The 23,265-nt window shown below is 39.3% G+C and overlaps 1 protein-coding gene across 1 annotated transcript in view; it reads right to left on the bottom strand.

Annotated features, from left to right (window-relative positions):
* The window catches only part of PARD3 (par-3 family cell polarity regulator), a gene marked incomplete at its 3' end in the record, with an annotated part of 183,209 nt that overhangs the window by 143,432 nt on the left and 16,512 nt on the right, over positions 1–23,265 (bottom strand). Inside the window, exon 3 of the mRNA XM_008949412.1 lies at positions 10,772–10,903. Within this exon, the coding sequence (XP_008947660.1) occupies positions 10,772–10,903 (132 nt within the window). The remainder of the gene's footprint in view (positions 1–10,771; positions 10,904–23,265) is intronic.

Below are 23,265 nucleotides of genomic sequence, written 5' to 3'. Positions count from 1 at the left end.
TCTGTCTTTTTCCCTTGCCCAAGATATCCACTTAGACTCTACTTCTGTTCTGTTTGGAATCAACTGGCTGGCATGACTCAGCAGTGATTTACCTGAATCTCTCCTAAAAACTACAGTGAGAAGCAGAGCCCTCACATCCATGTTCCTGTCCAGGTAAATTGTTCTGTTCTATTGTAGGAAGGACTACAATTTCCACTACAAATTAATAATATAAATATTTCCTTAAAATAAGTAACATAAGCCATTTACAAGAAAAATTGTAACAGGAATTAAGTCAGACCTTGAAAAAAAAAAAAAGCATTTACTCTTCCATTTCAAGTCAAACAAATTCTACAATGCAAGCGAAGTAACTGAAAATTAAGTTAATGTGAGGCTAGACTAAGGCCAGACTGATGTCTACTGCAGAATTATAAAAGCTTGGCTTGGCAAAAAAACCCAGAAAATTATCAGTCTTGGGTTTTCTTATAATTTGAAAGGGGCAGGGAAAAAAAACGGTATTAGGGAAACATTCCAATTTTGAATGGTGACTTTCCATTAGAACATAAAAAAGGACATCAAGACTCCAGAAAAGAAAACAGAGAAGGGGTTTGGGGAGATGGGGTTTAGAGATGGCTGCTCTTCCTCTTCAAGGAATTGGTTGCTGTCCTGTAGAAACCTGTATTGTAAACAAAGCAGGTATGCAGGAAGAAGAAAAAGGTAGAGCAGAGAAAATGAGAACATGAAACAGAAGGGGAAAAAAGGTAAAAATACCAGTACCAGCTTCTGAAAAAAAAAAAAAAACACCACTGAATTTCTTTTTAAGCCTCAGAGATAGAAGTAATCACATATTTGAACTTTGGTTAAAAGGCTAGAATGCAGAATGTGCATAATGTGAATTTTAAATTAAGAATACTTTAGCAAGGGCGAAGGAGAATCCTCTATAGGCACAATTAACAGAATTGCTTTAATACACTTAAAACCTTTAACCTTTGTGGTCTTTGAAGTGAATAGTGGAACTGCATCTATTTCGGGTTTGTACAGAAGGGCTGTGCTGCCCTGAAAAGTTTTACAGTGCTGTAAACTAATGAAATAAATTATCTTAATTTGGCTAGATCTATTTTCATTAACTGTATTACCCACTGAGGGAATGAGGACAAATTTTAATTTTCCTAATGTATTTCACTCCTGCATTACTCTGGCACGCCGTAATTGCAGCTCCTGCTCGGCATCGCTCGCTCTGCCGCCACAGGGCCACCTTGTCCCCACGCTTGGCCACCCTGGCAGGGCTCTGTGCAGCCCCCGGGACCTGCGCAGAGGAGCTGTGGCACCACCGACCCACCCTCAGCACCACGAGCAGGGCTGCCTGGTGCCACCTCGCAGCGCGTTCCCACCGGGGCTTTCGAGGACACAGCATGGTAGCAGCAACAAGCACATTATGAAAATAGCAAGAGTGTTCCTATTATAAACAAGAAGTTGGGATACATTACATATGCCTGGACTAAAAAGTAAACATATGAGAAGATAAACCTCTTTGACAGCATGAAGAAAGAAAACAAGTTCTTAAAAGAAAAGGAAGACCTTTAGATGAAACATTTTTCCAGGCCCAGTAAAGGATTTTCAGATGTCCTTATCTGACCTGCTATCATGGACAGAGAGCAGTCAAAAAAAGCCAGAGATAATACTGTTCTGCAAATTTTTTTAGAAAATAGTCTAGAAAACTTACACAAATGATTTATCTAAAGTTTCTTACAGCACCTCTGTGTAATTTTAAAAAGTATTACTCATATCCCTCATATCATAACTTTATTATCATTAACTACTGTCACAACAGGATTATTTAAACAGTTTGGTCTAAAAGGGCAAGAAAACAGCAGTGTATGGTTATTACCATGTCTGAAAATGCCCTTCATGTGTGTCAACACTTTTCAGAAAGCTTACACAGAACAGAGCAGGTATTCTAGCCGATAATAGCAGAGACAGAGTTGCAAGGCTCTCACTGTACTTGGTGCTTGTCAGGCTGTACCTGGAGTACTGTGTCTAGTTCGGGTCACCATAATTCATGGGACATGGACAGACTGGTCAGCATCCAAAGGAAGGCCATGAAGAAGATTAAAAGGTTAGGGAATCTGCCCTGTGAGGAAAGACCGAAGGAGTTAGGTCTTTTCTCCTGAAGAAGAAAAGGCTCAGGAAGGACCTCATCACAGTATTCCAGTACTTAAAGGGTGCCTACGAAGAGGACAGAGACTCTCTCTCTTCACAAGGGGTCACACGGAGAAGACAAGGGGCACACAAGTACAAGCTAAATCAGGATAAGTTACATCTCAGTGTAACAATTCTTTTATTATTATTATTATTTTTTAATAGTAAGAACAATCAGTCACTGGAACAACCTCCCTAGGAATGTGATGAGTGCCCATCACTGAAGGTTTTCACAGTGGGACTGGACAGAGCTCTAGACAATCTCATCTAGGCTCTTTCTCACAAAAGGTTGGACCAGATGACCAAGTCTCTTCCAATCTGTATGATTCTTTGAATTCCAGCCCAGTTCATCTGCCTACTTGTGTGTATGTATACGTACATCTGTGAGAGCTGGAGTGTTTGAGTGTGCGGATATGCACACATGCTTGCCTTCTTCTACAGTAATTAAAACCCATGAGTATTTTTGTAAAATCACCTTTTCTGGTTTTGGGTTGGCTTTTTTTTTCCTTCTAATTGTGGACACATATAGAGCTACATTCTGCCACTGAATTCATATCTACACAGCAGCATATAACTGAAAGTAGAGTGTAGCCCTCAAACTGTCTCACCTATTTAATACACAGTATGAAATGACAGATTATTTTTCAAAGGAGAACAAGATAGATGCCAGCATGAAACATTGTTTATAAAAGTATCACCACTACAGCTGTCCCCAAGAAATAAAGCTGTTTATTCCAACCTCCTACCTCATACCAACTGAAAAGCTCAGCACGGAAAAACAACCTCAAATCTGCTCATGACTCCAAGACAAATAATAAGAAGAATATCTTTTCAAGCAATATACAGAAGAATACAAAGATTCTCCTGAATTCAGAAGACATGGGAATTCTTCTAGGGAGTAGGAATTTGAGTCCACAGAAAAATCAGAAATAGATCAGAAATAAACCTGCAAATCAAATGGCTTTTAAATATGGAAACTAAGTTTAGGTTTAGAAATCTGGGTCTGAAGCCAGTTAGGTTCAAAGTTACACTTAAACCCAGAAAAGGCCTGTGATTCTGATCCTCATTACAGAAAAACACGGTAAAAATTTAAATCTTGAAAGCAGAAATCATAAATACAGAAACAGAGAACTTACATGCTCATCATAAGAGATTGCTTTACCCTCCCCAAGCCACTTTTTAAGAATTCTGATACATAATACAGAACTGGCTTCAAAAAGTATCCCAGACGAAGGCATCTGTGGGCACTGGGCATTTCACTGGCACCGGAGCCTCAGCTGCTGACAGCAGCTCAGTGGGGCAGCCTGGAGGTGACTCAGATAAGCTCACTCATGCCTTGACTTGATGCAGATCTGGACTCCAGTACTACACAATAGGAGTTAGGATATCTTTATCTAAGTACTCATATTAGAAACACCTGAATGTAAGTTTCTCAGTCTGGATTTCACTATGCATTGTACATTTTCTAATATAATCATCATAAACGCAATACAGGGAGAACACTCAAACAAGACTGCAGAATAACCCCTTGCTACCATCCACAGTGTGACCCAATACCCCTACACTCCTATGGAAATTCAAAGGCTACTAAAAATTATGTAATAATTTTGGCCATATCATATATACAAAAATATTCCATAGGCATGATTAGTCAGTGTCAAGAGTTAGGGCTGTGCCAGCCACTAAATGAATGACACTCTCTATTAACTGCTCTCCCTTCCAAAAACGGGAAGAGAAAGGCAATAAGGGAGAAAGACTGTGGGTTGGAAAGCAAAACTAAACCCAGCTTTAATTAAAATAATAATAATAAAAGGAAATATAAAGAAATATCTAAAAAATCAATATCAAACCAAATCTCCTGGATGGCAATTACATCACTGTCACCACTGATGCTCTGGGCAGGCACTGGGAAAGTCCCAGACTGGACACTGGCATGTGGAAATCAGATTCAGGGTCTGGATTCTGGAACTGGATTCAGCAGCACACAGTCTGGGACCAAAGGCAGAACAGAAAGATTTCTCCTTGGACACTGGCCATTGCAGAAGAGAGTTTGACTCTTGTGACCCCTCAGCTTTATACTGAATATGAAATATATGGAATGGAACATCTTGCTGGTCAGTTTAGGGTCACCTGTCCTGTCCACTCCTCCCTGCACATGTGACCTTTTACTTTCTGCAAGCCCAACATGGTACGCGAGATTTAGTCTCCTTGGTCTCCGTAGGAGCAAATACAAGCAGGAGCCTTTCTGCATGCCAATCCTTGGCAGGAACTATAAGCATCAACTGTCATCACTTCTAGAAGCAGACACTGCCTGCAAAGATATGCCATTAACTTCAGAAAATGCAGTTACTTAGAGGAGCCATTGTACTGTTCTAGCTAAAACCACGACACAAAGAATAAAAAAAAATGAGCAACATTGTTACTTGTGTGCTTAGTAACAGCTTCAAGGTTTCATGGTGCTCTTCTGGCAGACAGAGAGGGCATTTGGCTGGCTCAAAGCTGGATGCAAGCAATACCCTTGCTGAGATTTAACTGCCCCTCTTTCTGCTGAGTGGAGGGTCAAGCCAGCACTTTACAACTTACATTTCATCTGATCATTTGAGTTCCTGAGCTGAAGCAGTTAACATCTTGTCAATAATAAGTGCTATACCACTTTTTTTAAGAGCAGTGAATACCTAATTACCTGTAGCAGCAGTGGCTAAGAGGAAAATATTCTTAGACCTAATCAAGCTTTTCACCTGCTTGATAGTACAAAATCAAGAAGACACAATTGCTGTAGTGCTTGGGGTGTTGACAACCCCATCAAGTGGAAGCCAGTGTGATCACATGGCCAAGAACCCATCTCAAGCTGTAAAAAAGCTGAATTTGTAAAGGGATATTAGACTAGTGAGACTTTGAACTCTTGCAGGGGCACCTTGAGGTCTTCTAATTAGCTCTTTGACTGCTTAAACCTTAACTGAATCCTCTACCAATGCACTCATCACTGTTTCTACCTGCCCACAGTTAGAGCTATGGCCAATTATTTAATACTAAGTCAGGTCACAGTAGTACCTAGAAACAAAAGCAAAATACACTTGTCAGACAAGGAGAAACACAAAAGAGGTACAACTAGTGAAAATAAAAGTATTTATATAAACTAGCTATACCGCTACGAAACATTCAGAACTAAACAAATTAAATTCACCAATCTACCTCTAAAGCTCTGATTGTGGTTTTTTTCAACTAACAGTGCTGAAACGCACCAATTTATAGCATCCAAATGTTTTAAGAGAGTATATCCAATCATGTTAAAAGCAGGCCTTATTTTTCTGAAAATACAAGCTGAAGGCAGGTATTCTACAGCTGGAGATGCAATGCCATATGCTGCTTCCACATCTGATCTTGTTTAAAGAAGAACCAGAGAAACTGTACCAGATTACTAAGGACAGATGTCATGAACAAGAATAACTTGGGGGAAGTGTTCTGCACAGCACATTTCTGCTCAAGGACACAAGGAGCAGTAACCAATTTCTCTTACCATTTCAGAATACATTTGAGTTGCTTTAGTCTCTGGCTTTCTCAAGGTACTAAGAAGCTACTGGGATTTTAGGAATCAGACCTCTTCTTCGGTAATAACCATGAAATTTTACTCCATCTCCTACCTTGCATTCATGTACTGACAAATACATATATATACAGATAGATACCAAATATACATATAGATGTAAATAGATTTACGTCTGGGTTTAATTGACACAATCTCACTGTATTTGCAAATCTAATCAAACACTTCATAATTAAGCGGGCTGCTCTGGGATTTCCCCCTCCTGCTGCTCCAGCAGCCTTCCCAGAGCACAGCAGAGCCGGGTGCTCTCAATCCTTTTGTGAAATGGGCCTCACCAGCACAGCAAGGAATACGCTATTTCAGCTCAAGGTATCTTGATTGCTGCCAGTTCCAATATTTGACTAATGAAACTAAAACGACCACACGAGACAAGCTTTCTGTGTACTTAAACTTAAGGAATCGGTGAAAAGTTTTAACTCCTTCATGCGTTCCCTTTTCATGTCTCCATGGTACGCAACAGCATGAGTCCAGATTTGATCAGGGCCTGAGCAAGTCTTGAGGTGAACTGAGGGGAAAAAGATTTCTCAAATAAAAGTGACATTACCATATATATGAATAAATTTCAGAGGAAGTAAGATTTTTCAACTATTCCTCAAAGTTTGATTGCTGCAGGGGAAAAGAAAGTGCTGTGAAGTGCAGGGTGAAGAACAAAACCCAACTTCGTCTTTTTTTAAGATATTTCAGAATTAAATCAGAGATCGCAAATTTTTTTCCTAGTACTTGACAATGCGTAGGAGTGAATTTATGAAATAATTGAGCAAAGAGTAAAAAATACAATCCTTAACTAACTATGGTTGGAATTTTTGCTTTATAGTGATGAAATGCTTCTTTGGTACAAAGAGCTTCACATTATTCATGCACTTGAGAAATACCAAAGCTTTCTGAGAAATACATGGAGCATTTTTCCTGTGGACAACCAGAGGACTCTGGAACTAAATGGGAACAATCCTTTGGTAGATATAGCTAACTAGCATATGCAGCCAGAATACCCTAAAGAACTCAGAAAATAGAATTAATCCTTTCTGTTTCTTTGATGTATCACTCTAACCTAGCAGAGCCCTAGTAAAGCACAGCAGATAGAAGCAAAAGCAGCTACCTCCAGGAATTTTAATGGGTTTCATGCATTCCTCCATTTTTAGGCGCTAAACTCTAGACAAGTTTACAAGAACTGTTTTTGTAACAACTACTCAAACATACCTAATTCTGTGCCCTTATTAATTCCTGTTGCAGCAGCTCATCATGATTTCCTGGAAGCAAGGTCCCCTGCAGTTTCCAGTGCAGAACAGGCTGCGATGCTGCAGAATGACAGCTTACTCCATAGCTCTGTTTATAGGAAGCGAGGTGTTGTCCACACAACAATTTCTGCACTTCTTTGGCACATCACACCTTCCCACCTCAAAATGCAATTCCGCTGAATGCTCATGTATGTAAGATGCTGACAAAGATCATCCTGGCTATTTTTTTTTTTTTCCATATATTCAAAAGGAAGAGACGAGGCAAGCTCTAAGAGAAGTAATTCAATCCACGTCCAAAAAGCCTTCATTCAACAACAAGCCTCTGGAGTCTGCAAGATGAATCCAGTGTTTACCGTCTTCTCCAAGGAGCCACAAAGGCAGGTTGAACCAGGACCATCAGTACACCTGGTATCTGTAATGGGTGGGTTCTGTCCTAGAGGTTTCTTAGCACTGTCACAGCCTTACCCTTGGTGCCAGACTTGCTGTCTGACACTTTTTATGCACATACTGGCACACACCTTTCCAACCCCTCCACAGCTCTGCTGAGCCCACAGAAACAGGACTGAAGTTGCTAAATTAATTGATTATGCCAGATAGCAACCTTGTCATTTGAGTTTCTTCTTCACAGAAGTGAAAGGCTTAATCAATGGGAAACAAAAAGCTCATAGGGAATACTGAAAAAAAGAATTTTAAACCAAAAAAAAAGTAGAAGAATATCTCCGTCTGCAGCTACTCCATTCCCTGCCAGGCCCTTCCCTGCCTCTCTCCTCAGAGCTGTGATGTACCCCACTCTCACAACAGGCTTTCTTTTCCTGTGCATACCCTGTCAAACAGGTTTCAGTCTAATTAATTATCCTGCTGATATGAAATCACAAAAGGATACTGATCTTTTAGGTACATTTGAAGAATGAGCCCTCTCTTTCTCAAAAAAAAAAAAAAAAAGACAAGACAAACAAAAAGCAGTAAATTTGATCAGGAAAAAAAAAAAAAAAACCAAAAAAAACCATGATATTGGCAATTTCAGATTTCAGCCAGTTAAATCAGGTAACATGCGCTTCCAGATTACCACTCGTGCTCAATTATTTACCTAATTGGTAAATAAATTGAACTAGTTAAGCTGTTCAGAGACCAAAATTATCACAAAAATTCCTACAAAACATCATATATAAAAATGTTCACACACCAAACATTTTATAAGATGATCACTATTAAGATTCCTAATCCAACTTCTTTTGGCGGAGACAACAGTTTAAAATTGCCATGATGAAAATCTTACGATGCATGGAAATGCTTCTCAAAAACATGAAAGAAGCAGAAGCATCCCAGGAAAAGCCTTTGAATCTTGGCACCAACTTTCCATTTCAACACAGGCAGAGAGAGAGACGGCAGTTAAATTCATCCCCAGTAACTATATCTTTTGAGAGGAAAACAGTAACAGAACTACCACTACCATTAAATCTGCACAGGAAAAAATAGAAGCAGCACATTTTTTTCCATACTTTTGAATGAATCTGCAGCTAATTGCAAGATGCAAAAATAGTTAGCTCACATTTGGGATTTTTCACGTTTTCATACTCTGTGATATTATTTAAGCTCCCTTTGACCAAGAACAGGGAAAAATAAAGAATTACTTGAATAGCCTAGGATTTGGCAGTGCTGGACTTCCATCATTTATCAGCAGTCCTGGCTAAATGAGAAGATCCCGGTTAGCTGGAGGTTAGCAAATGTGACACCAACCTACAAGAAGGGCCATAAGAAGGACCCAAGGATCTACAGGTCTGTCAGTCTGATCTCGGTGCTGGGGAAGATTGTGGAGCAGAACACCTTGAGTGTCATCACATGGCACACGCAGAACAACCAGGCCATCAGGCCCAGTCAGCGTGGTTTTACGAAAGGCAGGTCCTGCTTGATGGAGTTGATCTCCTTCTATGACAAGATCACTTAGTGTATGAGGAAAACACTGTGGATGTTATCTACCTAGACTTTAGCAAAGGTTTTGACACTGCTTCCCATAGCATTCTGCTAGAGAAACTGGCTGCTCATGGCTTGGATAGGAATACGCTTCACTGGATAAAAAACTGGATGGATGGCCAGGCTCTTCCTGTGATGAATGGAGTTAAATACAGTTGGCAGCCGGTCACAAGTGGAGTTCCCCAGGGTTGAGTACTGGGGCCACTTCTGTTTAATAACTTGATCAGTGAACTGGACAAGAGGATTGAGGGCACTCTCAGTAAGTTTGCAGACAACACCATGTTGTGTGGGTGTGTCGATCTGCTTGAAGGTAGGGAGACGCTACAGAGGGATCTGGACAGGCTAGACAAATGGGCCAAGACAAACAGTATGAGGCCGGGTCCTCAGCTTGGGTCACAACAACCCCATCCAATGCTACAGTCTTGGGGAACAGCGGCTGGAAAGCCACCCAGTGGAAAAGAACCTGGAGGTATTGGTCCAAGTTAATAGCTGGCTGAATATGAGCCTGCAGTGTGCCAAAGTGGACAAGAAGGCCAACAGCATTCTGGTTATATTAGCAATAATGTGGCTAGTAAGACAAGGGAAGCAATCAAAAATTTCTTCACTGAGAGGGAAGTAAAGCACTGAAACAGGCTGCCCAGGGAAGTGGTGGAATCACCATCTCTAGAGGTATTTCAAAGACATGTAGATGTGTTGCTTAGTGACATGGTTTAGTGGCAACCTGACAATGCCCGGTTAGCATTTGGACTTGATGAACTTAAAGGTCTCTTCCAACCAAAACAATTCTATGATTCTAAATACCAGTACGGGATTTGTGAGTGAAGGAGACCAGTCCCAGGACGCCAGCCCAGTGCCAGACTCTAAACCTTCACCTCTGTTCACACAGCACAGTGTAAGAACCTTGGGCTGTGTCAAATGGCAAATTTCATTCTGAAGCTCCTCAGCATAAAGCAAGTCCTGATTTTACACCCCATTGCTGTGAAATACAAAATCCGTAATTTTGTGTTCAATGCAAAACCTCAATGTTTTCATGTTACATTATATAAAGAAGAAAAATGAGGTAATAATCCTACATATGCAGTATCCTCTATAGGGGCTTCCTTTTACACTTCCAGTCTCCATAGTAAAGATGCCTTTTGTTATTCGTTTAAAGACACTTCTTGTAAAATTTCAGACACATAAGAACTGATAAAGTGATTGCCAGGTGATTTTAATTTGAGAACTTTTAAACCGCTGTGACTACAATTAAAAAAATTTATTAATTAAAAAAAGTCCAAGTTGGATTCATTTAATGTCTCAAAAAAGCCCATGAATGAAAGCAGTATAAATGTACACTAAATAAATATGTCTTCAAATGTATAATTAATGCATTTTACAAAGTTAAGAATAACAAGCATTTAAAAGTGCAATGTCAAAACTGACCCATATTGGGCTCATCGGTAGTAACATTATTAGCTTTCAACAGCAAAATGATTATTTGAAATAATTGTCTCTAATCAAAATAACCCTTTTGGTATCAGTTGTGAAGAACAGCAGCATTCCATGTACGATACAAACATGTTTATGACTCAAAAACAGAATAATTTGCAGCTGTACATTTCAGTCTTAAATGCAGAGGTTTTGGAAGCAGAAAGAATCCCATACAAATTTAGTCAGCATTATACTGGTGCTTGTATCATGCTTAAAGAGCCTGTATCACATAAGAACATGCTTCTTCGTCATAGCTTGGAGTAGCATAGAGATTAGATTTCTAAAGTAATATATATATATACATATATATTACCTGTTCTTGCCTCTCCAGCCACTTGTCCACCATGGGATGACTGGCACTTAACGATGAACGAGCATTGTCTCTCTGAAACTGGTTAGACCAGCTACTAGTATCTCGTGGTAGGCTTCTGTAGTTTTCATCTTTCTAGTTTAAAAGAAACAAAAAAGTGTCTTATAAAAAACAACCAGTCCTTGCACATTAACAATGCAGCTGGTTATTAAATGACTACAAAAGGAAGACTGACAAAGGAGAACACAGGTCCAGCTGGACCCAAGGACAACACAACTGCCTGGCCACTCAATTGCAAAAGTTCCCCTTCCTTCATGTCAGGGAAGCCCAACTAAAGTCTTCAGGGGATTTGGAGCTCCTGCACCCGCTTGTGCTTCACCATCTCTCTTTTTCAACCTCCAACATCTGTGCACAGACTTCCCAAACACGGACTCAGCAAAGCTTTCACAGCATCATGCTGCTTAGTTTCATTCTCACCAAGAGCAAACAGAACATACAACAGTCCATCCAGCGACAACTAAGGCCACTATGTAATTTTCTCAAGTCTCTGTATGTAACCAATTTTACAATCAAAGCTGTCTGACTGCTCCAGGTACTGTCCTTTAGATCAGAATAGCATGCTATAGAGTTCAAAACCTGATTTTATTTCCACATAATAACGCTTTGTTTGGCTTGCCTGAAGGTATACAAATAACAGTCACATTTGTAAAACAGCAGCAGATGGAGATTGTGCCAACAGAGATACATTTACCCCGTTGAGATCAATAAAAAAAGAAAAAAAAAAATCTTATTTTTTGTCTTTCTAATTGATGAATTTGTCTGCACATCTTCCCCACAAGCTGTACAAATTCTTCAGCTTCTAAGGATGATTAGTTCTTACCCAGTCTGATCACTAAAAGCCAACAAAAACAGAGGCAGATCCTTAATGATGGGAGTTACCCTTAATAATGGGAGCTACCCTTTGCCCAAAGTCAATGAATTACTGATAAATTACATAGGTTAGATCCCTCCAACTGAAATAATACATGGAACTGAAATCCTGCTTAGCTTTTGAAAAGGAGATTATAAATATAAGTACCCTTCCTTCAGCAGCACAGGATTTTGTCCAGTCAATATTTGTCTAACTTCATGACAAATTGGATAATTTAGAGAGAGTATCTGTTTCTAAAATGGGATTGTAGTCCTACATGTTTTGCAATTCCACCACTTCTAGGAATCTGAAAAATCTCTCAAGAAAATAAACAAACACTATCATACATTCACAGCTAAAAACTTTATTTTTTTATTTGTAGCATACAGCAGATTTTTGACCCTTTCTTAAATCAATACTTCATTCCATCAGCATGAGTATTTCCTTTCTCTATTTACTATCTTGATATTTCTTTGGCTTGGCACAATACTAGTCCAGTACTCTAAAATAAAGAGTGGAGCATCAATTCCCTTACAATTGTCCTTCAGAACTTTATTTCTTGTAAATGTATGACAGGCTTTGCTAGGAAATACAGCTCTTAGCATAACTGTGATATGTAGCACAGTTTTCAAAAGCTTCCTGTGTAAGAGCAACCTTTTCCCAGACATATCAAGTAAGCTTTCTTAATTGATGAGAACTACTTTTCTTGGAAGAGACTTCACAGTATAAAGTAAGTCTTTCATTTCAAGATATTAAAGCTTGAATTCAACCAGCACCAGATAACCTTGTAAAAATATGCCTGCACAAGTAACCAACCTAACAAATCACCATCGTAAATTACTCTGCCACAAATGAGTAAGAACACTGCATCTTTCAGCAACTAAAAAAATCCGGTTTTCCAGTGTGGTTAACAACACAGCAAACCAGAAACTTGCTCAGTCTCTTGCTCAGCAAGGGACAATGGAAGCCAGTCGCTGCTTTGTACAACTGTCCCTTAGCAGAGCTGAAAAAGCCAGGGAATGGTGTGTACAAATTGATTTTTTCCTGTTGCTTCTCTTATTCAATTCTTCTCCTCTGGTGACAGAGGTGGCACAGTCCCTACAAGCCAAAACAGCAATCCCTCTTGTTCAAAGTGGTAGGAATGTATAATAACAAAATCAAAATCTGACAAAGAAATAACAAAAGATCATTTCATGCACAAAGAAAGCCATATAGTTTGTGCATGAGTTACTGTCATCTAACAATAACTCTCTATCTGACAGACCATCACCAAGTCTGAATGAATAGAAATTTCTTCCTCTGTAACAAGATATTTTCTGTATTTCTGTAGTTTATAGATAATTCCATTTTTTTATCAATTTGCATTTGCAATGTTTAATATAAACTTTTTTAAAAGACATTTTTATCTATGCTACACAAAAATCTCTCTCCGCACAGCATCCATTACCCCTGCAGAGGAGTTTTTTGCAAGAGCAAGAGAGAAGGAAAAAATGTTCATCAAGGGGTGTGTTGTTCTTCAATCATTCAAACTCTAAGTCCCTGATCTGAATCATGCAGGACAGTCTTATTCCTTAGGTTTGATATTGGAACTCTGTGCTATGAAAAAACCCAAGAATCTTAAATGTCACAGCACACCGTATCAGTGAAATTATCTAGGCTAAGAGAGTTTAACTAACCCCTCTTTGGTGCATCTACACTAACCTCAAGAATTCTGCAAGGAGTTTACTCCTAACATTATCTGTACTTGACCGTAAGAGTATATTCATCCCACCTACTGAAGTGTTTCTGCTGTAGTGCACCTCAGTAGAAGATTGCCTTTTTCCTGCTAAGGCCTACACCAGCTCAATTTATACAGAAGGCATTAAAGTCACTCAGCAATTTTTCTGACAGCAGAAGTAAATGCTGGAATGGGAGAGAGATGTGGTTCCTATAACAACTTCTGTTTCTCAGTGCTGCTCAGAGGCCCAAAATAGAGCTATTATAAGAGGGGAATAAAACACCTTACCAGTGTTGTCATCACACACGGACTCACGTTGCTGCTAGCCAAACAGCAAAACAGTACAAAAACAACCTGCCATAGACCAGTCCTCCACTCCTTTCTTTGTCAGTGTTTTTTGGCAAACAGCTAACCCTGTATCACACTGGGGCAGGCAGCAGGCTAGACCAGGAGCAGAAAGAACATCACTTTCCACACTGGCACAGGTCTACACACCAAAACCAAAGATTTCATGGTACAGAAGCCATCTAGGTCATGCAGGGAATTCTCATTTCTTCTGGAGCTGCAGCTGTAAGCCCTCCTGGGAGCGGGGCTGACATGCATCATCAGTTACAATTAAATGCCCTAATTTTTTTTCAAAAAAAAGTTTCTTTCCCAAACATCTTTGGGGACCACAAGCCATGTCAGCTTTATCATGTTTGAAATGGAAATTGATCAGTGTAACATTAAAACTGCCAAGTCACAGTAGTACCACTACACAACAGCAGAATTTCGCAGCACTTTTAATGAGGACACAGAATCTAACACCTTCAGATTTAGTTCAGTGTGGTGTCCCTGCAGAGCTTTGCTGGAGGGATGGGTGAAAGGGGACATGATAAATGAAGCAATTTTGCTATACTTTAATTTCAGATGATTTGCAATATATAACAAGCTCCTCATCAAAGGCTCTGCAGCTTGGAGATGAAATGATGCATTAGCATGAAATGTGTACTTCAATTACTAGCTGTCAGTGCTGAAACTCACTTGTGATTTTAACCCACAGTTGTACCCCTACACACTCCCAGCATCACTAACCCAACCAGAATGTCCTCCACGCAGGACAGTGATAGTTCCACAGCTCTTACCTCATTTGCTACTAGGTCACTTTCCAAACAGTGAGGAAGCTGGGGTTTATTTTCCTGTTTTAAACTCCTGTATGGCTAATGCAAAGTGCGGCAAATTTTGGTGTGTTTGTTTGGGATTTTTTTAACACTAGATAGCAATACAACAGGAGGAAAACAGATTGAAGACCTAGTCAACATAATTCTCCTGAAGGACACCTAAAAATGTAACCAAGCTTTCAATTTCATTATTTCTACAGCAAATTACCCACATCTCATACAGGATCTTCACTAAGAGAGACATTCTGGGGCACTGACATGGTTTTTTTTGCTATCCATTCCTCTTTCTTTTACACTGTGCACTTTGGGAAAGGCTTCTCGCTTGATTGGGTTTGATTCCTTATGATGGCCTCAGATTGAGACAGGATTTGTCCATGTTGATAAGCGATGAGACTTCTTTAATCTTTTGAGGTTATGATTTCATTTCACAGACTTTAGGCGAATTCATGTCTACAAGTGTATTTATTGTTCTTGAATCACTATAAAAGCTGCTCTTTCTTTTTATGCTCCACTACGTCCATGTTAGACCCTGACCAGTTTTGTGTTACTTTCAGACAGGATGCTAAAAACTGTAATTAGGAAAACATTCATATAGTTCATGTAAGTATGTCTGTCTGATGCAAACACCTGTTATTGATGCAGTAACACACACATATACATTTTCCATGCTGTTTGAAGGTCTAATAAACAGATTCTTGGAGTTTATTTGGCTGCGTTTTGTGGTGTTATTTTTTTTAACTGGACTTTAGACAAATGAGGGCTAAGAACAACAGGATCCCTATTTCTAAAAAAAAAAAAAAAAAAAAAAAAAAAGGCTGCACAAATAATTCCTGTTTTATCAGGAAAACACATTACATACCAAATAGATGAATTAACCCAATAGATGTATTGAACAAACAGAAATTCCCTTTCAAAAAAAAAGCGCCTTCTTACATAGAGGTCAGATTTGGAACTGTTCTCTCTATTCATCAGCAGCTTTTTAACAACAAATTGTATCAAATTACAAAAGTTTGCCTCAAAATTAATTCCACCAGTCACTCTTTACAAATATCCCAGTATCTTAAGAAACTGACACTACTGCTTGGGCAAGTTTCCTTTTCCTCTCAGTAGATTCACTTTACTTTATAGTCTGGTTTCAAAGCTTGCTTTTTCTTGAAGTGTACTAAAGAACATGACCCCAGGAGCTAAAATAATCCAGATAGAGCCCAGACATATAAGACATATAAGAAGGAACCAGTTCCAGACACCCAGTATGAGAAACCTGTAATCTTAGACCATTCTCCAAGGACTAAAGTAAAAGAGACCCTCCCACATCAAAGAATTATTGCAGCTTCATGCTTCCTCTCAGCTCTGACCTGGAACATGGGTTATTTCCAGCAACAGGTTAAAAACTGTTTAAGGTCACAAAAGATGCAAATCTAATAGTCTAATAAAGAATTTGCACGTCCTATTTACAATGAAAATAGATGAAAAGAATGACCATTCTAGTCATTTTGATGTTTTCAGAAAGACTCATCTTCAGAAGTTACCTCCCCTATAGTTCCATGGATAGAATTAATGTGTTATGCATTGACAACAGCTCATTAGATGCCAACAACAAAAAAGGGAATTGAAAAGACTTGTCCTGCTTACATTTTATCACCTTATACTTCAAAATTTCCAGAGGTGTCGAGTTCCAGTTCATATATTCCACACTACCCTTCGATTGACAAGTGAGGCCTGACCTTAAAAAAAAGCAGTAACTAGGGGCCATGGCAAACGGAGAGTGTTCTGTGCATTCAGTGTTATGTGTAAACATGTGGTGCCAAAGAACATGGCCTAAACTAAGAGTAAACTAGAACACATGAGACTGTCTATCCAAAACATTGTGTTGATCTCTCTTATTTACAATGAAAAAATCCAAAATGTCATGATCTCTGCACATATACATGCAAAGCCAGAAGTTACCAGGCACTGTAGTACTGTTATTTCTCAGAATGAGGTACAGGAAAGAAGCTGCTTCTTCCATTCTCTCTTACTTATTAATCTCACAATAAAACCTCACAGGAGATAATGCAAAACAAGCCAAATAACATACAGCAGTTGATATTCTGTAATTATAATTCAGAAGCTGGATCTTATTTCTGTAAGCTTCTTAACTAAAAAGGCATGGCTTTCTGCAGTTCATTTTAAAGAAAAATAAATGAACTGGTTAACTTAAAATGTCATCAAGCTACAGTTCTGATTCCTCTACACTTTATACTTAGCAATCCATTTCCCCTTCTATTTTCCACTAAAGTGAAATACTCTCTTTTGCTGTGCCACTTCAAAGGCCTCTAAAGAGTGACTCTGTGTACACCCATCTATATATGAATCTATATGACTATCTGTTTGAATGCAATAACATACCTATGCACAATGCTACCGTTTTCAGCAGGTATTTGCTTTTATACCCAAATTTATACAGCACTTTATGTCAATTTGGATTTAGATGACAGAGCTTTTGTAAAGTTGTTTAAAATAAACATCAACATCCTTTCGCTGGATTCCTTGGGAGAGCCAAAAAAATTAAATTGCAAGGAGGGGAAAAAAAAAAAGCTCATAATGAATTAATTTCAGAAGTATGCTCTGAAGATAGGATTTAACAAATAGAATGTTTATATTAAATATATTCAGAGAGCTAAGAGAAACAAGAAAAAATGGGGTGCAGGAAACTTCACAAGAATCGTATATTTAGATCTTGAAATGAAGAATTTCTTATAAAGCACCAGCAGTATCCTTTAAGTTTCAGGTATATAATTCCAGCTGGTCATACCTCCAAAACTGTGCAATTGGCTGTTCGTATGTTTAGAAACTTGCATCTGCGTCCTGAAACAAAGAAAGGATGCCAGGAGATGAGGTCAGCAATGTCACCTTCAGCTCCTTGCAGTCTCATGGGCCTCACTCATACTGAACAGCTTCCCATTATCCTCTATCATATGGGTTTAGCTTTTGTCCAGATTTCTTCTGCTTCATGTGCTCAGCAGTCAATGCTCCTAAGTTAGACATCTGTATGCAGGAGCTGAAGAGGTCATTTACAGAAAATAAAACTGGTGCTAGTACAGAATAATCATTCCCTTTCTGCCAGGCTGTGAAACAAAAGCAGGCTAAGTGAGATCTGTTTCAGCCCCACATTTAGTCATAACAGAAATAAGCCAAGAAGGTAACTAAGGTGTTCCTGGTTTGAAATCCTGTATTTAATGGAGCTGAGTTTCCTCACCAATTAAAGCTTACCATGTCCTCATCAGCCATGGTCCTCCTCTGCACAGATTAGTTCCACATATAGGTTTGAATTTTATTCTGAGACTACTTTGCCTTGTTGTATTTCCTTGTATTCTTGCGTGATTAGTATTCATTGCAAGATAACAGAAGTTCATTTAAAAATACAACAAATGCAGCAAAAAAGGCTGAAATATTCACTGTGTAAGCCACACATGCTCATGTCAGAACACTGTAGGAAAGCGCAACTGTACTTGAAACAACTTCTTCTTGCTAGCTACAGATTCAGCCAAAATCCAAACCTGCTTTGCACCAATACACAACCTCGATAATATGAGAACATGACAGGCAAATATCTGAATCAGCAGAAGCTCTTGAACCACAAGCGTATACCGTAAATGTACGGCTGGGAGTTACAGCTAAATAAATGAAAGCAGGTCAAAAACTCAAATCTCGCTATTGCCAATGAAAATATGCACGTTTCCAAACTTAAGAAGGAGAATAAAATCACTAAACCTGAACATTAAACCATTTCTTTTTAAAATTACTCAACCTTTTACCAACCTACTCTTTCAGGCCCAGACCTTTTCACTGTGAACTGAAGGAGAGCTACAAGAACACAAAAAATTAAAAGGAAGAGAGATGAACATTTAAACATGGGAATTTGCAAAATACACATTCGCTTAGATGAAGGGCAGAGGAAAAGCCAGCCATTGATTAAAACTTCCATTATCATATACCACGTACTTGAGTGCTTACTGTTCTCAGTACAGCTTTCACTGTCTCTCAGAAAGAGATGCTGTACACCAAATTTACTGAAGTGACAAGACAAACAACCTGTGCACATTCCACTACTCCTTCATCACCAGTAAGGGAGTCACTCATCCAGACCCTCCTTGGCACTCCCAGCTCATGATGTACCAACGTGTCCCCTCACCTATGGACCAGGCATAGCTCACCCAGACACTGCTCACCCATCACACTGAAAGAAAGATGGGATAGCACAGTGCTGGGAGAAAAAGACACATTCTTCCTACACTACTGATGAAGAACAAAGATTGAGAGTGATCAACAGACTTGCTCAGCCTCAGAACAGAAGTGGGGAAAAAAAAAAAAAAACCTCACCAGATCTCAGGTCTCTCTAGTATCTTTTACTATTAATCTGTCTCTTTTGGGGGACAGAGAGGAAATTTGATAGATGGGCTTCCACAAATGAATGATTCAGAGAAAAAAAAAGACGTAAAACCACATGTGACGAAGAACATCACACCTTCACTTCAGATTTGCCGTTGGATTTTTTCCCTGCTTCTTAACACATCTGGTCATGACTAACTTTTTGACGCATCAGTTAAATCCTGTCCCTGTACACAGTACTCAGCAAACAGAACAGCATCAAGTGATGCACATGGGCTGTTACCTCTCTGTGCACTAGGCAAGGGTTTTTCACTTTGTGTGTCTCATCCCCAGCCTGCTGCTGATAAGAAATGCTGCTATTTATTTTCATATTTTGAAAGCAGGAATTTTGAGTTCTTTCACAGAGATTTTTTTTTTTTTTTATTGCACTAAAGTATCACTAGCTGCCCTATTGAAGAAAGTCAGACTTCTCATGGCATTTAGTGAAAGCACAAGAGGCAGAGGCCACAAAGAAATACAAGTTATTCTATCAAAACGTAAGAAACAACTTTCTTACCCTAAGTGCAATCAAACAAGAGGCTGCCCAGTAAGGTGGTGCATCCTCCATCCTTGGATTTGTACATACTCAAACCCCAACTGGACACAGATCTGAGTAACCTGCTCTAGCTGACCCTGCTCTGACCAGAAAGGTCAAAAACTACACGATCTCCAGAGGTACCTCCCAACCTCAGCTCTTCTATGATTCTGTGAAAGCCATGAATTCTACATAGAACTAGGACAAAAATAACACACACTATGTTTATTTTATATTGCACTGTGGGTATGATTCCTCTAAACTACCTCATCATCACATGACAGGTGGCCAGCAACGAGTTACTATCACAAAGGAAGAAAGCTGATGCAACTTTTGTTTTTTGAATTTCCACTAATCGCTCTCCTAGAACAACGTTTTCTGTATTAAAACACTGTGTTGCATCATCTGTTGGTAACTCACTCTCATTCTCCCGTCCTCTCAGTCTATGTGAAATCACATCTGAAATGACAAAAATCACAACTCTATCCCTGGAAACAGAAAAGCCCGTCTCAGATAAACCTGGATGAAGGAATATTCACAGCTGTTGAATCCTTCAGAACTTCCATTTAAGGCATTGCATTTTTATTTTGAACACAGAAAGCTGTATTCGTCATGCAGGGTTTTAAAACCTGGCATGACAGACATGCCAGGTTCAGGGTATATACCCTGCACTTCTCCTTAGCTGACTGCAGTACAGCACTTCACCAACAGGCTACCTCCCTTCTGCAGGAGTACAAACCAGAGATTAAAGTTCCCATGAAGCATCGGCAACACTTTGGTCTCTTGTCCCCAGAACTTTGCCCAGTCTTTCAGTCCATAGTCTTCTCTAGTCAAGCTAATCAACTTACTCTCAGCAATTCAAATGCCCTGGCTACAAAATGACACTAACACACACTCCTAATACAGGGCTCTGCAAACCTCTGAAATTAATCTAGTTAAATCTATAGTTGAATCTATAGCCAAAATAAAACTGAAATACCATATCTTCTGTGACAGGGATAAAGCAAATTTCACTAATTTTAAGAAGACTCAAAGCTAAACTAATTTTCACTTTAAAACTGATTTTAACACTGATACACCATTGCTGTTCAAGCTTTTCATATAATGCATGCATATTCTTCTCCTATCTAAACACACTTCATTAGAGAAATAATTTTTATTTATTCTGCTTACAAAGAGGATTAGAAAGCATGGCATCTTTCACATAAATTAAAAAATCACATTCCAACAATGTGAAAATTTGTACTCATCAGTCTCAACCCATTGGAATGGCAAAAATACCTGCCGGAAGAGATGTGGCTAACACAATGCTTTACAGGCAAAGGATTTGACACTAAATAAGTCACAGATCACTCCCATACAGTCTCAAATTCCTCTGCAGTTTACAGTGCCCCAAAAGATTAGGTTTCCAAGCAGGAAGAAAGCACATCCTAAAAATGATGAAGCATTACAAGACATGCTTATTTTCAACTTCAAAATACATATACAGGCAAACCCATTTAAAAACAAGCAAGCAAAAAACCTTGCTGCTGACTAAATAGCAAAGGCAAAAAGAGAAGAAAAAAAAAATTAAAAATTATGTGCCATGTACACTCAGCTATGTGCTTGTTGTTGCTTATCCACCCTGCAGAGCACATTGCATGCCATTTGCTTTGCTCCAGGTGGGTGAACCCAGGAGCAAGAGGGACACAGAAGCCCATGCACAATCATTTTTCTCTCTCATTGCTCTCTCTTGAGCTCTCCTTCTTACTGTACATTTGCACTACTTTCTGCTGTACCAACGCTGTTATCTCTGATAAAACAATAATATATGAATCAAATTCAGAAAAGTCACAGTGGGAAATTTTTCATAAGCCAGTTAGCCACGGTACATCCCTGCATTAAGCAAGGCAGGTTAACTAGATAAGCTTTGAGTCTTTCAGAGAAGCAGCATCAAAGCAGATAACTAATTTGTAAAGATATGCAATTTCTCACCACAAAAGCAGATGCAAATTCACAAAACCACAATGATAATTAATTCACAGTTTTCATAAGATGCAACCTATCTGGTTGTTGCATTTATATTCTCCCAATACAGTAACACAAACACCTAGGAGAAAGAAACGTGACTTTCATTAATGGCGTTCACACCTATTAAGGGCAACTAGTTAAGTCAACGGGCTTTGGTACTGAATTAATGTGATTCAAATTAACAGTTACTCAGAAAACAACAATATCAAAAAACATTTTACTGCAGTGGAAAAGAAAGCACACATTATATGCTTCAGTTGCATACAATCTGTTCAGCTGTATAGTTCAACACAATTCAAACAAAATTACAGCTTGCAAACCAGGTATCGCTGCTGCCTCCGAGCAGACATTCTTCCGAAGGGACTTCCTCTTCTTCCATTAGAATGGCTCAAGGAAGGGAGGGACAGAACTAAGTCAATCCCTGAGTCACTAGATAATACAAATCCCTACCTCACACACACAAAAATAACTATCTGAAAGTAATTTTATTATTTAGTAAAAAAAAAAAAAAAAAAAAAAAAAGCTAATAACTTAGTTTACCTACTAAAGCTGCTGATAATCATGAGCCAACTTTGTGAATACCTGCACAGATGAGAAGACCTAATCATTCGGCTGAGACCACTCATGGGAAAGACACAAGAGGATGAGGCCAGGAATCACCTAGCTAAGTAAAGTTAGCGACACTACAATAACTTGTAAATAATCAATGATAATTCTCCAAATAAATAAATACTTTGGGACACAGAATGTCTGGTTTCAAGTTGTTCTTACAGGTGAACAACACAGAATCCAGAAATGGTTGAGATTCGAATTCTAAGGAAATTCTAAGGAAATTGAGTGGATTGTGATATTGTGACAATAAATATGACGTTTCTTTAAAATGAGATGATACGAAAAATGGATGACAAAGGACATCCAGTTTAGTGCAGAAGTTTCATACCAGAATGTCCTACTTACTGCAGTAGAAACACATCTCAAGTTCAACATACTTATAAATCTTCGCAGGAGACTTGGACAGACTGGAGAGCTGGGCCAAGAGGAACCTGATGAGGCTCAACAAGAGTAAGTGCAGAGTCCTGCACCTGGGCAGGAGTAATAAAATGCACTAGTACAGGTTAGGAGGTGATCTGCTAGAGAGCAGCTCTGCGGAGAGTCCTGGTGGACAACAAGTTGTCCATGGGACAGCAGTGTGCCCTTGTGGACAGGAAGGCAAATGGTATCCTGGGGTGCATTAAGAAAAGCATGTCCAGCAGAACAAGGGAGGTCCTGCTCCCCCTCTACTCTGCCCTGGTGACACCTCACCTGGAGTATAGTGTCCAGTTCTGGGCTCCCCGTTTCAAGAGGGACAGAAAGAGAGTCTACTTGAGAGAGTCCAGCGAAGGGCTACAATAAAAATTTGTGGGACTGGAACGCCTGCTGTATGAGGAGAGGCTGAGACCTGGGGCTTTTTAGTCTGGGGAAGAGAAGACTTAGGGGGGATCTAATTAATGTGTATAAATACATGAGCGCTGGGTGTCAAGAGTGAAGGGGCAATCTCTCCTCACTTATGCCCTGACACGGGGCAACAGACACAAGCTGGAGCACAGGAATTTCCACCTCAACATGAGGAAGAACTTCTTTACTGTAAGGGTTCCAGAGCACTGGAACAGGCTCCCCAGGGAGGTTGTGGAGTCTCCTTCCTTGGAGACTTTTAAGACCTGTCTGGATGCATTCCTGTGTGACCTGCCCTAGACTAGACGGTCCTGCTCTGGCAGA

The sequence above is a fragment of the Merops nubicus genome, unplaced genomic scaffold (assembly GCF_000691845.1).
Source record: "Merops nubicus isolate BGI_N331 unplaced genomic scaffold, ASM69184v1 scaffold7491, whole genome shotgun sequence".
NCBI lineage: Eukaryota > Metazoa > Chordata > Aves > Coraciiformes > Meropidae > Merops > Merops nubicus.
Note: the sequence above shows the minus strand (reverse complement) of the source record. Positions and strands in the feature narration are given on the sequence as shown.